This window comes from Nesoenas mayeri (genome assembly GCF_963082525.1).
Source record: "Nesoenas mayeri genome assembly, chromosome: 6".
NCBI lineage: Eukaryota > Metazoa > Chordata > Aves > Columbiformes > Columbidae > Nesoenas > Nesoenas mayeri.
In genome coordinates this window covers 19,726,698-19,742,145 of record NC_137545.1, presented here as the reverse complement: position 1 = coordinate 19,742,145, position 15,448 = coordinate 19,726,698, and the positions used below count along the sequence as shown (strand labels likewise).

General features: G+C 34.9%; 1 protein-coding gene across 1 annotated transcript in view; it reads right to left on the bottom strand.

Moving 5' to 3' along the window:
• Positions 1-15,448, bottom strand: part of CCDC141 (coiled-coil domain containing 141) — a gene marked incomplete at both ends in the record, with an annotated part of 68,162 nt that overhangs the window by 14,679 nt on the left and 38,035 nt on the right. The window contains 9 exons of the mRNA XM_080346951.1: positions 1,315-1,398; positions 2,020-2,127; positions 2,649-2,758; positions 3,963-4,146; positions 5,802-5,996; positions 7,628-7,768; positions 13,527-13,676; positions 14,743-14,922; positions 15,243-15,431. Of these exons, the coding sequence (XP_080203077.1) occupies positions 1,315-1,398; positions 2,020-2,127; positions 2,649-2,758; positions 3,963-4,146; positions 5,802-5,996; positions 7,628-7,768; positions 13,527-13,676; positions 14,743-14,922; positions 15,243-15,431 (1,341 nt within the window). The remainder of the gene's footprint in view (positions 1-1,314; positions 1,399-2,019; positions 2,128-2,648; positions 2,759-3,962; positions 4,147-5,801; positions 5,997-7,627; positions 7,769-13,526; positions 13,677-14,742; positions 14,923-15,242; positions 15,432-15,448) is intronic.

Below are 15,448 nucleotides of genomic sequence, written 5' to 3'. Positions count from 1 at the left end.
ATTGCTGGCCCACTAGACCGGAGCCTGGGGATGGGCCAGGTCTTTCCTTGGAAAATATGGAAATGGAAGACAGAAAAACTCTAGTGAGAAGAACTTGCTGCTTCTTAAAGTGAAGTATGGAGTGATGAAAAGGGTGGAGGCATTGCAGTTGCCATACTTCACATCTGATATTTGCTGGTTTGCATACCCTTGACTTCTCTCCTTGGCAGCTGAGGCGCAGTGTGATAAGGACAGCCAAACCTGTGGCCTAGCAAAAGAGGAAAGAGGGCTATGGACATCTGCTGGGTGAGGTGATTCTCCTGAGCGTGGCTCTTTGGAATAGTCACAAAATTCTGAGTGAAATCTGGGCTGCATGTCAATGTTGAAAGTTCCACTGGCTTGGAATGGAGGTAACAAAATTAATTAGGCTCAATGACATTAGATTACAGGACATTCTGTATTGAACTGAAGGGAATGTTAATATTAGCTGAATTTCTGCAAAACATCACAAATTAATGTCCTGTAGTATTGGTCTACAATACCAGCTTGCAAAATTGAAATTTTAGAGATTAAAAACAATTACCAACGTATCCTACATTTCTAAAGGCTTAAATATATTATTACCCACTCCAATTCACCAGGTTATTCCACACAGTAAATTATTTACATTTACATCCAGGATCCCAAGGCTTCAAAATGTTCTTCAAGCTAAAGGAATTAATCTCATAAAATGTAGGTCTGGTTTTGTATTGCCTGTATTCCTAAGACCACATTTATTCATTGACAATTTTGAACCTTTCACATTCATTTACTTTCTATCTTTGAATCATACAGGCTTGTCTGCTAGGATTTTTCTCATTCTAAATGCATACCCAGTCTTTTACCACCTTATTTCCTTTTGTGCATTGTCCTCAACATGCAATCTCTACTGCATAGAATTTTGGGAACTGAAATGTAACTTAAATGTTTTGAGGTAAGGGTGAAGTTGACTATTTGATGCTGAGTTCTGTTATTTACTTGATGTCTAGTGTTGTACCAATAGTACAGAAGATTATCTGTGACATGATGCCATATTGAACTGCTGACAGCTGTAGTTGCGTTCCATCATGTTTTTGCGAGAACTGCTTTCCTGTTTTTCACACTGTTGCAAAACTGAAGCAACTCTGTGCTTGTTTTGCATTGGATTTTTATAATACTGTAGATGAGAAGATAGTCAAAGCCCACAAATCTGTAACGATATCCATCACTTTTGAGAAGCAATTAATTAAGGAGCAAAATTCTTTTGAGAATACACAACAATGCATATCAATTTGATTTAAAAAAAAAAATCGATACCTGTTTAGTGTTGGTAGGAGATGCAGCATCGTTCCCCTCCTCAGTAATGCTTTCTGAATTGGTAAGCAATTTGCCTGATGCCATCTGAAAGAAAAATGTTTAAAAACCACTTTTTTTGTTTCTCCAGTGAAGACCTTAATGATTCAACAAAGAATTGTAATTTTCACTGTTACTTAGTTAAAATTCTGGTCTGTGAGGCTTCTCTCAGAGCATATTACCTACAAATAAAATACTTTCATAGGTTGCCTCTAGGGATTATATCTATATTAAGGTTCTTGAAAATACTAACAGCAGTCTCCTCTGTTCCTTCCTATAGTCCCTTAAGTCCTATAGAGGAAAGAGCAGAATGTGTTCTCCCTTAAGGAAGAAGAATGGTCACAAAGAAGACATTCTGCATTATGAATACTATGGCAAGAGGACCAAAGGAAAATTGGTAAAAATTATGAAAATAATATTCTTTTAGAAAAGAAAAATATATACACAGGCAAGTAAAGAGAAGGCAAAAAAACATTCTTCCTAGAGAAGAATATGTGGATTGGATAGAAGGCAAAGGGGTAACTAGAAAAAAAAAGAAGTGACCAAGACTACACTGATAACACACATCTTAAGAGAGGCTTCAAGACTGAAAAGAAAGAAGCTTTCTAGCAATACACAAAGCCTCTTAAGAGATAGAGTTATAGTTAAAACAAAACAAATCAAACTGACCTGCTGCTTTTGTTCCTCTGCTTTGTCTTTAATAACAGCTTCACGTGCTTCTTGACCCTTTCTTTCTTCTTTTTGAACAGTAACCAGTTCTTCAGAAAACTCATCTTTCTGCCATGTGAAAAGAAAATTAAGTATGATTATACACAATAGAAAGTAATAATTGTTAGCTACACACTGACTTAACGGTCTATACAACAAAGTAGTAAAAGAAAAAAGTGAATTCTTATCTTAAAAAATTGCTTATGACAAAATTATGCAGCAAAATGTGATTCACTCATCTCTGGACACGCAAACACAACTTTTTTAAAAGCTGAGGGGACCTTTTCTGAGGCAGGGAAAGTATAGGACACCAAAGACTGAAGAATTCAAGTGATTGGTCAAGCATCTGAGGATAATTAACCAACTTGTACCCAGCATAAGTAAGGGAAAACAAAAGATTAAGAAAGTGACACTATTGCGGGGGGTGGGGGAGTGTGCACGAAGAAGATAAATAACAAATCCAGAAGAAAAAAATCAAGATCAAGATTTCAGGAAAACAGATTCAGACACTAAGTCTGATAAGTTGATGTACATGCAATACATTCTCCAGGTTAAAACAAACCAAAGCAAACCAAACAAATACAACAAACCTTAATCTCCTTAAGTTCCCTCAGAGTTCTACACAACTCATCAACAGAATTAATTATTTCTTTGTACTTTAACATGGCTTTTTCAACATACTTCATTCCTTCTTCAATACCTACAAAGGTAAACATTAAATTAGAAGAAATGGCTCAAACGTGTAACAATTAATGTACTTTTTAACCCAAACATACTATAATAATTACATTTTTCTGTGTTTTGTATTGCTGAAGGAGTTCTGTGATTCACAGCAATATGCTTTCCTACCTCTTACTTGCTACTGAGCCCTCACACTTGCTCTAGGTCTTGTACTAGGCTTCTGCTTGAACACCGTTACTTCTATCTGGTTAATGATACTGCTTTAAAAGATGCTGACCTCAGAGTGTCTCCTAAACTAGTTGCCTTATTACACAGCTAGAAGGCACTTAGATTCCTATTATAAGAAATACAAAAGAAAGGCAGGATGGAGAAGCTTTCTCCTACATAATGACTTAAAAAACACAATGCAGCTTCTTTCTCCCAGTGTTCTTAATCAGCTGATGTCAAGACTCCATTCTGTCAGCTCCTTTCCTACTAACAGGAATGTTTAAAATAGAGAAGGTTAAAAAAAAAAACAGAGAGAGAGAAGAAAAACAAAATCTATCAGTGCTCTCTAAATAGACTTTTCAACACTAACTTAGAGGAATTTAAAAGCACAGTTTGATTCTGTATCCTTGCACTTTTGGACGGTCATCTTATCTTTGGATAACTTCAACTAGTATATAATCATTGTAAGTGGGAGGAAAAAAAGCAAAACCTGAAGTTTGACCAAACTTTTTGGTCAACAATGTTCCAAATCAATACAATTGCAAATATAGTATTTATATAACAATCTAGATTTTTGCTAATAAAATACTTACAGATGTTGGCAATCAAATACCACTAGTTATTCACAGTGTTATTGTAAAAATTCACTCAGCACTGACACATATCACTGTAGTATACTGACTTCAAAGAATTGCCTGTTATGAGATAGCATATGACATGAAGTCCTAATTCCAAGCCCATATATATTACCAGGACATTCACACTTTGATTTCAAGGTGAACTCAGACTGTATACAGAAAACCAAGTTAACTGCCAGACTGTTGAGTACTTTCATATTTTTATGTTTTAAATATTTGTTTGAAATCCTTCACCTCCTCCAGCCAATACTTTAAAACATTTGTTTTTTAAACTTCATAGGATTTTCTTCTTAAATGAATAAATCTAGAAATCTGCTTCCTCCTGTCCTATTATACTGTATTTTCCCCCGCTCTGTACATTACCAGACAGCTCCTCACCATATAACTGTTTAGCAAGGTCTGTAATCTGCTGCATTTTTTCTTCTTGTTGAGGCATTGCAGGCTCAATAAACTTATTGAATTGCTTGTAGAGAGTTTCTATCGCTTCTCTTGTTTTGCATTCTGCAGAATAATTGCCAACTCTAATTACTGTTGCACTCACATCTTCGAACCAAAATTGACACTGAGGGGAAAAAAACACTACATTATAATGAATTATCATCAACAGTTTTGTAGAATAGACTGGACTATTCTTAGACTTTCCAAAATCAGTGGCATAGTGTACGTCTTAAATTTTCTGAGTTTAATTTAACCTGAAAGAAATTTGCTCATCACCAATACTGATTCAAATATTAATGACTGTTACATTTTCTTTAAACGCTACATCCATTCCAATCTTACAAGCATGGTGAGGTTATTAGCTAACGCTGCTGCAAACATATATTTTAGTTCTGAATTGTTTCCACCTTGTATATCAACTGTCTAATTTCACAAACTTCATATCATGGCCGCAGCTATACCTCTGCCAGAACAGCAAGGTTACTTGTATTTAGTCTACTAGTAAACAGGGGCTTTGGGCTCAGCAACCATTGAAGTTGCCAGGAGGCATTCTGCTGACAAGAATGGACTTTAGAACAAATCCTTAATAAACATTTTTGGTTAACAATACTCAGAGGAGAATAGAATCTGGTGTGCCCTCAGTATCATCCATATTGCATCACTACAGCAAGCAGCTAATAATCACCATTTTTAATTGCCAATAAAGTCTGTATTTAAGACTCTGCCTATTCACTGAAAGAGAACTGTTGAGTAAAAGGTGACACTTTGCACTGAGTAAAAAAAAAATCTTAAATTCTAGCTCTAGGAAATAATTTATTTCCCTCAAAGTAAAGGGGAAGATTAAAAATGTAAATGAACAAGAAATGGTAACAAATCACTTTGCTAGCAATATTTAAAATTACACATTGATCACTGGACACTAAAATCATCTTTTTAAACAAAACTTTAGTATTGTGATCCATCATTAAGAGAATTTATTTGTCATGCATTTAGATCACTTTGGAGATATGAACAGTATTATTTCTCAAAATAAACAATGATGACAGGAATCTGCTTGCTTCACGGCAGAGGCATCGACACACTGTAGCAAGAGGAAAAATACTGTTACAAACTTTATTTACTTTTAAAAATTACAATGGGTGAGGTAGTCCTTAGACACAGTACAAAAAAAAGTTACAGAATTCTCCAAAAAGAGACTGCAGTTCAGAAAAAAAAAAAGTACTTAACAATTAGGTCTATTACAACACCACCACAACACACACACACACACAAAAAGCCAAAACCAAAACAAAGAAAAAACCCACATACTGCTTTTAAGGAACTAAATATTTTACATTTCAGTTCCAGAATTACAACCCACATAAACAGCTCTTCCTGACATCAAACACAGTGGATATTGTGATAACCTGGCTCTTGTGGTTTTACAGCTATCAAAGAGGCCCCTGTAGCACTTTCTGTGTTGCCTCAGAATATACTTTGATAAAATGAGTTCATGAGTATGATCATTGATATGCTGAATCACTATGAAAGTCATATGGAGGTGGAGGCCCCAGTTGTGTGCATAGCAGCACAAGAATGTTGTCACATTGTGGTTCCCCCTGCCCCTCCCCTTTCTCCACAAAGTTACAAAGAAAAAAAATAGTAGACTGGTAAAAATCTGTATTTTTTTTCTACTTTTGGAAGCCACAGGTTTTGCCTGAAGTAGTTACAAGCACTTTAATCTAACCCAGCCCTGGATCATTACTACAGCCACAGTGAGGATTTGGAGTCTACTAATACCTCTTCCATCATCTGTTGCAGATGCTCCACAAGATCCAGATTTTGCTTGTAATCCTCCACAACTCTGCTAAAGTCATTCAGCTGTTTTTGTAAGTCACTGATTGACTCCAAGAGGACTCTAACTTTAGCATTAGGTTCATTTGCTACCGAGCAAATGACTTTCTTCTCTAAATTATCCATCTTCTTTTTAAGAATCTATTTAAAAAAAAAAGGTAGCAATGTTAAACACTGTAACAAAAATGTTTTATTTTTAGAAATAAAAAATAAAAAACATGGGAAAAGTCACACAAATATATTTCTTGTCCTGTGTTTTAAAAAATACAAGTACAAGAAATCAAAGAAAAAAATCAAAGGAAACTGGGGTGCCTGTACAATGCTGATTTAAATCAATGTAAACTATATTTATGAAATGTGAAATTCAGTTATATTTTTCAGCTTAAAATAAGAAAATATATGTAGCAATAAAACATAGGATCTTCAGCAAAATAACTTCCATTCAATCTGCAACAGAAAAAAATACTACTAAGTCTTTAGAGTCTGAGTAAATACAAGTCAATTTAGGCACCACATTTATTTATGTCCTAGGATATTAACATATTGCTTAAGGATCTGAAATAAGCAACATCAGTGACAATCTACGGTAACCCCAAAGGCCAGGAGGAATTAGCATTCATACTAGTACTTTATGATATCTGATATAAACATGACCTGTAAGTTTTAGGGTAAGATTATGTACATATATGCATTAATATACTTTATCTCTTGGTAACACTGGTCTTGCCAGTTGATCAATACTTCATTCTGCCAATTGTTTTACAAGTGATGCAAAAAGATGGATCCTTGATTTTTGTTTGGGAAGGAAGAAGTTGGTTTAAAATAGGAAAGCATTTCACGAACTGTCCACACATAAACTAGTAACAGTGGACACTGGTAGGAAGAGTCTTGCCAGTGGGTCATAGGAGGGGATTATTCCCTTCTACATAGCACTAGTGAGGCTACACCTGGAGTCTTGTGTCCCCGGTACAAGAAATTCCTGGACATACTGGAGCAAACCCAGCAAGGTACCACAAAGATGACTGAGTGTGTTTTATACAAAGACAGAGAGAGCTGGGATATTTTTAGCCTGGAGAAGAGAAGGTTCAAGGTGGATCTCATCAATGTGTGTAAAAATATGATGGGAGTGAGTAAAGAAAACAGAGCCAGATGCATCTCAGTGGTGTCTGTTGAAAAGACAGAAGGTAAAGAACCCAAACTGAAAAACAGGAAATTCTGTTTAAGAAAACACAAAACAAAACAAACCCCACTCTTTTTACTCTCAGGATGGAACAGCTTTCTGACAGAGGCTGTGAAGTCTCCATCCCTGGAGATATTCAAAACCCAACTGGACATGACGCAGAGCAACCTTCTGTAATGGACCCTGCTCTGGGGATGGCATTTCAACCAGATGATCTCCAGAGGTTTCTTCCAGCCTCAGTGATTCTGTGATTTGAATTTGCGTTAGTGGATAAAATTGCGCCGAAATAAAGAAAAAAGGTTGTAAAAGGAATTGTCAATGACATCAAAAGAAAAAGCAAAAATAGAATCATACTGAAAATTTCAAGTAAAAACTTTGTGAAGGGAGAGACTGGCAGGGCAAGCAAAACAAAAAGCGCTAGTTATGACTGGTAACTAAAAAGGTCATTGAAGGCTTTGGAAGAAGAGTTTCTGGTGAAGGCAAAGAATGGGTGAGCTCACAATACATTTTACCTTTCCTCTGTTCTGCTTGGCACAGGCCACAGCAATTCAATCAGTGAAGCCTTCACTAAGACTAACATCTCTAATATTACCTGTATTTTCTCTGCATATGTATCAACATGCTGAATCTGTATTTTAAGTACTTTCAAATTTCGAGCTTTTTCAGTTTTCTTCGTATAGTTAAATTTCAAGTTGTTGAATTTCTTTTTGAGATCCTTAAATGATTCTCTGAGCTGAAACAGAGTAAGCATATATGTTAGCAAAAAAAGAAATGAGCACACTTCAAGTTTTATCAAGAGCTGTTTAACAGACGGTAAGGTAGCAGAGAGATTCTGCCTAACAGATACCCAAAAAAAGCCTCACCTAACTACAGCTAGGTGGATTTGATGCCATATGAGAGTATTACTACCAGTTAGTATTGACTTGGTGCAGCAAGCTCATCATTAGGCAAAATGATTCCTGTAATGATAATAATTAAAATGAACCAGTAGCCCTGATTTTGAAGCATATTTGCCTTTCAAGACTTTTCAGATGGACTTATATCAGCTGAGATAACTGCTATTAAATTTAGTTATATTAAATTTACTCTAAAACTCTTTGGCAACTTAGAATATAGCTACATTTTTTTTTTTTTAATCTTCAAAATATTTAAAAAATTCAGAATGACAAAAATTACACTGATGAAGCTCTAGGAAGCCACACTTTCGTATACACACATTAATCGTATGCATGGCCAGTTTACCAGAATGACTTTAATACACATCAAAAAGAAGAGTCATTTATGATCAACAGAATTTTAAAAACCTGGTGTTTATGTACTGTAGGAACTAGTTATAATATAGGGTTGTTATATTCTTTCATTATCTTATTTTTTTTTCCAATGTCAGTTACCTGTTTGCTTTAATGTCCTCTTAAAAGTATGCCCTTAATAAAACATATGTCATTCTTTGCATTAGCAATGTTATATAAATAAGCATATCAAACATACTCAGCTAAATTAACTTTAAAGGAAACTTTTTTAAGTATAAAATTTTATTTTTCAACATTTTTTTTCTCTGAAAGTTGTGTAATTTTCTAGTTTATTTACAAATGCAAAAAATCCTTTTAGACATTACAGTTTATTTTGAGTGCCTTTAAGCAACACACACAAGAACCAGACAAGTAAAAAATCCTGCTTAAAATATGCTTCTGGTAACTTATAAAATGAACTGTTTTGATTACACTGCGATTCCATGGTCACATTTTCAAATGATTTATAATTAATTCATAAAATCTAAAATTGAAGTATATAAAAATTACTGGTTTTTCTTCTTTTTTTTTTTGAGAACTTCACATCCTTTGTGTTGACAATCTTTTGCTTTTAGGAGAATGTAGAATAAATTACGTGAAAAGATATTTATCTAAAGGAACCGATATAAAAGAAACACAGCAGTTCTAATGCTTTACAATTTCTTTCTCCAGACACACAAATGCAAAGAACATAACTTACTTGATTAGTATTAATAAGTTCAGATCGCATCCACAATTTGATATTTTGTTAACATATTTGAGGCTTTTTAGTATTAAAAAGTCCTACAGACTTTTCCCTACCCCTCTACCAAAGAATACAGGGAGTAATGAATGCTCATTTTGCAGCTACTCTTATTGGAACATCTAGCAATCAATCCTTGTTATTACACACTAATGTTAATCCATCAAGGGATATATTTTTCATTTTCATTTCATCTAGTGGGATGTTGTCACATTATTTCAGTGGTGAATAGACAGATGGTGTTCATTCAGTGTAATGGAAAGGAAAGGAATTCTGTCACAGGCACAGTGATCTCTAATTAGTTTAAGCTCTTCATCCCACCTAAGTACACAGAACAATAAAATCTATCTAAAAGCCCTCAGTTAATAAAACCACCTCTGCAGAACAATATTTTGTCTTCAGAACATAAGAGCCTTACTTACTGGTTTAATTTTGAGGAAAAGAAGAGGTGAGCAAGAGTTTATTTTAGTTTATTTCACTGGCTTATGCACATGCATATGCTAGTGATCATGTATAAGGCCAGAGGCTCTCCTCATAGCAGTACGTGAAATTAGATCGCCTTGTTTCAGATATGACGGCTCATGTGTCAAAGGTCTGCAGCTGCTGTCACTCTTCTCTTTTAGCCTCAGTGGAAAAACCAGATTCAGCTCAGACTTGCACATCACCCCCTCAGAGTACATGTACACAACTCATCATCAGCAACTGTACCAAAGATGATATATCACTGCCAGTTTTTAGATACCTAAAAATATCACTGTTTTCCACTATTTTCTGCAAAATTAAATGAGAAATACTAAGGAACTCTACACCCTAATATGCTTTCGTGACTTCAGCCCACAAGTTTAGTGGGACCTTGTAACTTGGCCATTGTGTCATAGCCATTAATCAGGCAGCTGTTCCTAACTATAGCTGGACTGTCATGGGTGGAGAATGATAGTAGAGAAGAGGGCTTTAGGTGCCAATTGCTCCAATTCATCACACATCTATAAAGTAAATGGAAAAAGCAAGTTATGAAGCTGATTTAAACATTTTTGTTTGTTTGTTTGTTTTTGTTGATGGTACAGTTCTAGTAAAATGCTTTGATTCCTATGTGAACCACTGTAGGAGGTACTTCAGTGTTAGCCACTTAATCTTCCCTTTTTATTCATAAATAAAACTTTTAATAGCACTAATAATCAAAATATCCCATGGGAGAAGGTTGCTGAAAATAGATTTTCAAAGGGACAAAGATGAAAGAAGAGCCAGCCAGAAAGCGGGAAGAAAGGAAAGGTATTGTTCAAATCATTAATGATTACATTAATTCTGGGACCACAATCAAAATAAATTACAATGTGAGAAATGTGCTAAGAAGTATCAGTTCCTACTGACTTGTGAACAGAGGCAGCTCATTACTCTCTATGGTTAAAATCCACATTTTCAATCATATCTTTCCATAAGTGTATAAATAATGATATGATGAAGAGGAAAGAAGTGAGATGATTCGGGAGAGCTGAGAACCTACAGCAGGATCTGTGCTACTCTTCTGTTGAAAGCTTTGTGTATACTTGCATAAATGTTATTTTTAAAGTGATCACTTAAAAAAAACCCTTTCATTGCAAAAGTTATCCTATGTGAATCACTCTGTCACTTACAATTCCATGAATGGATTCAGTGTAACATTAAGCTACAGTTACCTGTGGCTCTATTGCAAATTAATGCAGTGCAACACAGCTGAGTTGCAGCTCTTTGGAGACTGCTCCCCAAGCCTAAAGTGACAAATTCAGACCTCAAAGGTCATATGTGCTTTCCTGGTACCTTTCAAAGATGCAGCGGGCATATATCCTTTTTTTCGGCCTTTGCAAATTGTCTTTACGTTAGAGAAGGCACACAAAAGGCATGCATTTTACTCTTCTGTCCTCCGAGACCGTTTCAAAACTCATACTATGTATCTTGGGCTGTACATTTAAGTATTTGTTTGCTTGCTTCTTATACAAGCACTAACATGTTACACACAAAGGGAAGTAGCCAAGTCCTCCAAGTATGATATATTCAAACACTGGTGAGTCATAATCACCAAAGTCCTGTCTCACACGCTTTATTTACACCCTTCAATTCACCACATTAAATGTAAATTAACTTAAGTATTTTCAGCAGAATTCCAAATATTTTGAGTCAACTTTTCAGTTTGCTCAATACACTGGTAAATAACAACTAAATTGTCTGTTAGGCTATTTACTGTGTGACAGCTATGAACAGCTGCTGCTGCCACATGAAAGATTTGCTTAGACATAGTAGATGGTAAAGAAATTGTTATTTCAGGCAGGTCTGCTATGTACTGGCAATACTCAGACTAATTTCTGATGTTAAAACGTACAGAATTTAAAATACTGAAGTGAATACTTATAACTTTAACGTTATTGAAGTAGTTCAGTGTCTAGTTTTGATCCCTAAACAGAATTAGTTATAAATACTTAGTGAAAAAAAAAGTAAAGAAAAACGGCAGTGGATTAATGCATATACAGGTACCTTAGCCAAGTATTTGTTTAGGAAAAATATTCTATGCTAATCTTTAATAGAAAAGGAATCTAAAGAAAAAGGTATTCACATACCAAATTAGTATATTTCAGCTAGTTTACATTCAAATTCAATTAGGCTTGAGGATGACAGTTTTAACTCAACCAGCCAACATGACTTTCCCAATTCAAAATGAAAACAACAAAAATCCCAAACCCCAATAATAATAAACACCGTAATTGAAAATATGCTATGCAATTTTTTTGCAGAGGGTGTCCATTAACTATGAGAAGCTAAAACATTACGTTTGGCAATATAGGGCACGTGGTGAGTGACAAGTGTCACTGACACACTTTTCATTTAAATTTGACATAGACAGACAATTGCTTTTTCCTCTACTTCCTGCTCTCACTGGAAGTCTAACAAGTAATAAAAATTGAAAAAAATAATTCTTAGAAAGGAGTCACATTCTCCTGCCCTCATTATATAATGCCAGAATCAAAGGACAGGAACAAGAGATTTATTTGTGTCTTTGAATATCGCCAGACTTACAGGCTACTCAGTGATTGTTTCCTTTTCTTCAGCAAATTTGAGGAGCTTTCATTAAAAACCTGGAATTCTTTAGTTCAAACCTCAAATATACTGATTCTACTGTGCCACTGGAAAGCACAATGGGACTTCTTGTACTTGATGTTTTCATTCTCTTCTATATCATGGTTCCCTCTGCCAGAGTGCTTCTCCTGTACCACCACCTGCTGTTCCCACTACCATCAGCCAAGAATTTGCACAGAAGATCAGAGGGTGAAACACACTCAGCATATAACTGGCAAGGTACTAGAACTGTAACTGAGGTTCAAAAACCCCTTTTATGATGCACACGTTCTTTCAATTTCAAAATACCTTTTTGTGAAAATGGATATTTTTCACAAACACGCACAAAAATTTGATAAAAGAAAAGAAAAAACAAACAATTTTCTCATGAAAGAGCTGGGACACAAATATCAGTCAGCTCTGCTTTGGGAATTTTGAGAAAATAGAGTCTTTCTTTATTCAGGTGTAGGTTTACTAAGTGAAAGATAAAATAAGAACATATAACCTTCAGTGTCCTGTGTTTCCACTGCCTATGCTTCACAATACAGGAAACTGTAGTGTGAAATCCTTCCAGGTAAGAATCCAATTTCTGTACTTCATGGATGCACAGAAATGCAGTCTACAGAACTTCAACTATAAAGACCATCAGTCTCTTACTATAATGAACCACTCTGAAAAAATTAAATCTATGAAATGTTTTTCCTAAAGTATTTTTTTCTGAGACATCTATCCAATTCAACCTGCTAAGCTGTGAGTGGATTTGTATTTGGCCAACTAAGATGCTAAATTAATAATAATATTAACTAAGTAATTTTTCCTAAGTATTATTATTTCCTAAATATATTCCACAGTATTGAATTCTAATATCTTGTACCAAAGAACATTTCCTTTTCTTCTAGCAGTTTTTTTAAGTATCATATCTTGGGTTTCTGAGAAAATATTAAGTACTAAATTACTCTGAACTTTTCATTAGAAGACTGAAAGTTCCTTCTAATAGTCTTACAACAGCAATATATGTAAATTCTACTTTTACTTGAAACTTTATCTGTGTAAGAAAAAAATCTGAAGACTCGTGTATTTCAGATGAACCTGACAGAGCTGAAAGCCAAACAAAATATAGCTGCTCTATTCCCAGTCCTCTTGGTACAGCGAAAGCAGTTTATCGCCAGCCCAACAACTTGATATAATCCTGAACTGTGGAGGTATGGACCATAGGTCAATATTGCTGCTAACTGGATGCAAGATTGTTGTTAAAATTAAAATCAACTTTTCTGTATATGTATGAAACATCAAGAGGAATGGTAAACAGTAATGTATAACAAAACACAACAGGCCTTTTAACGGTCATTTTACTTGTCGGGATTTATCTCATTTACCTCATTTATCTCCTCTTGAGTAGTGCAGTGCTGGAAATGCTGTGACAGTTCTTCCTCATGCTTATCGGCTTTGGAACTCCAGTTAATGCTTTCACACTCTAATCTAGAAACTTCTTGTTTCAGATACTTTACAGAAACATTCAAGCAATTCTAAACAGGGAATAGATAACCAACTTATGAAAATCAGGAAATGTAATCATTTTGAGGCAGAACATGCGTAGTCAGTCACAATGGGATAAACTAAACTATTAAACCTCTAAAGTAATGAGATCAAGTACATAGCAGTTCCAATCACCAGCAGTCTGATAAGTAGTTTTGGGTCAAAGTCAGAACTCATGCATGGTGTCTACTCTAAGCAAAGAGAAAGTGACCTGTTTTACTCCTTTACCACCTGGAGATTAGCTCCTTTCTGCTCTCTATCAGTTTATGGAGTATGAAGAGCAGACTAGCAATGTGGATAATCTAGGCAGGCCATAAGGGAGTGTCTTGCTTTCTCCCCAGTAGATGCATACAGGGCAATAACCATCCTGCTCTGAATAAATAACTCCTTTCCAAAATTATCTAAGTTCTGCCATGCAAATCAGTCTGGAATTCACTGACAGGGTAACACCCTTATTATATTTTGTTATAGTTCTTTTGTTATCCTTTCTTTATAGGAGAATAAATACGCAAAACAACCTTTACAAAGTAGCAGGAGTCTAAAATAGAGATATGGCATTCAAGAAATTGCCAACAGGGCCTTGAACTCAACAAAAAATACTAGAGAACAGAAAGGCAAGGGTTTTTTTTCCCCAGTGAACGATATTTTAAGATTAGTTTCCTCTCTATTTCAAATGTATTTCAATGCTTTCCAGAGTAAAATCTGTTCACAGACCATTAAAAAATTAAAACAGGATTTCAAAAAAATTAATTTTTCTTTTCTATTAGCAAAAGCAATTTGTAATGTGAGTAACTACTGAAAATTAAATCTGATCATTTCTGGATGTTTCACTTAATTTAATGGCTGTATGGCTGCAAAGTCTAAAAGCAGAATTCTAAAAATTATCAACTGTTTTACATTTTATGTTTTGCCTTTTTTAAAAAGGAACTTAAAGGTCTGTACTTATTTTTCCAGAGTATTAATACATTTTCGTACATCTAAAAGTCAGTCAGGTATCTCCAATAATCTTCTTTTGTATTTATCCTTGATTTCACAGATCATTCTAGTTCTACTCACATGTTGCTGCACTGCAGACAAGATATCTACTCCCTGGGTAATAAGCAGTTTATATAGCTGTCTGATATGTGCATGTTTCTCCTGAGCATTCACAAGGTAGGCTTTAGCATGGTGTATATTTTCAGGGTTCTCACATACTTTAGGAATATCCAGTTCTCCTGATTTTGACAGACATTCCAGCTGGAATATATTAAAATGAAAACCAGTGTGTATTTAAACTAACATGAAAGGAAGTTTATAATTCATTCCTTATTCATAATGTATTACCCTAGACTTTGTGGACATGGGATTAAGTCATTAAATTTGGGTTCAGATCTGAATATTAAATTCTACAAATTTCCTGCACTTCTAGATCAAAAATTTTAGTTCTGATGAACAGGTAGGTTAATGTTGGAGTGGGGAGTGGCAGGAATGGGGGCAGAGAAAGACCAACAGATACTAAACCCAAAAAGAGTTTAACTGCAACAGGAAGAAGGTATACTTTGAAAGATTATACTCACTTCTTTTTTAGTGTGATGGAATTTGACTGTCTTGTTGGAAATCTCATCATATGCTGTCATTGTGTTCTTTACCATTTGATGGAAATGAGTAAGCTCACTTATTGTTTCAGAATTCTCTTTCACAGGAAATCCTTTCTGACTTGGCAATTCTAAGAACTTTGTAAGGTACTCAAGCTCAGCATCCAGTTGCTGCCAAAAAAAAAAAA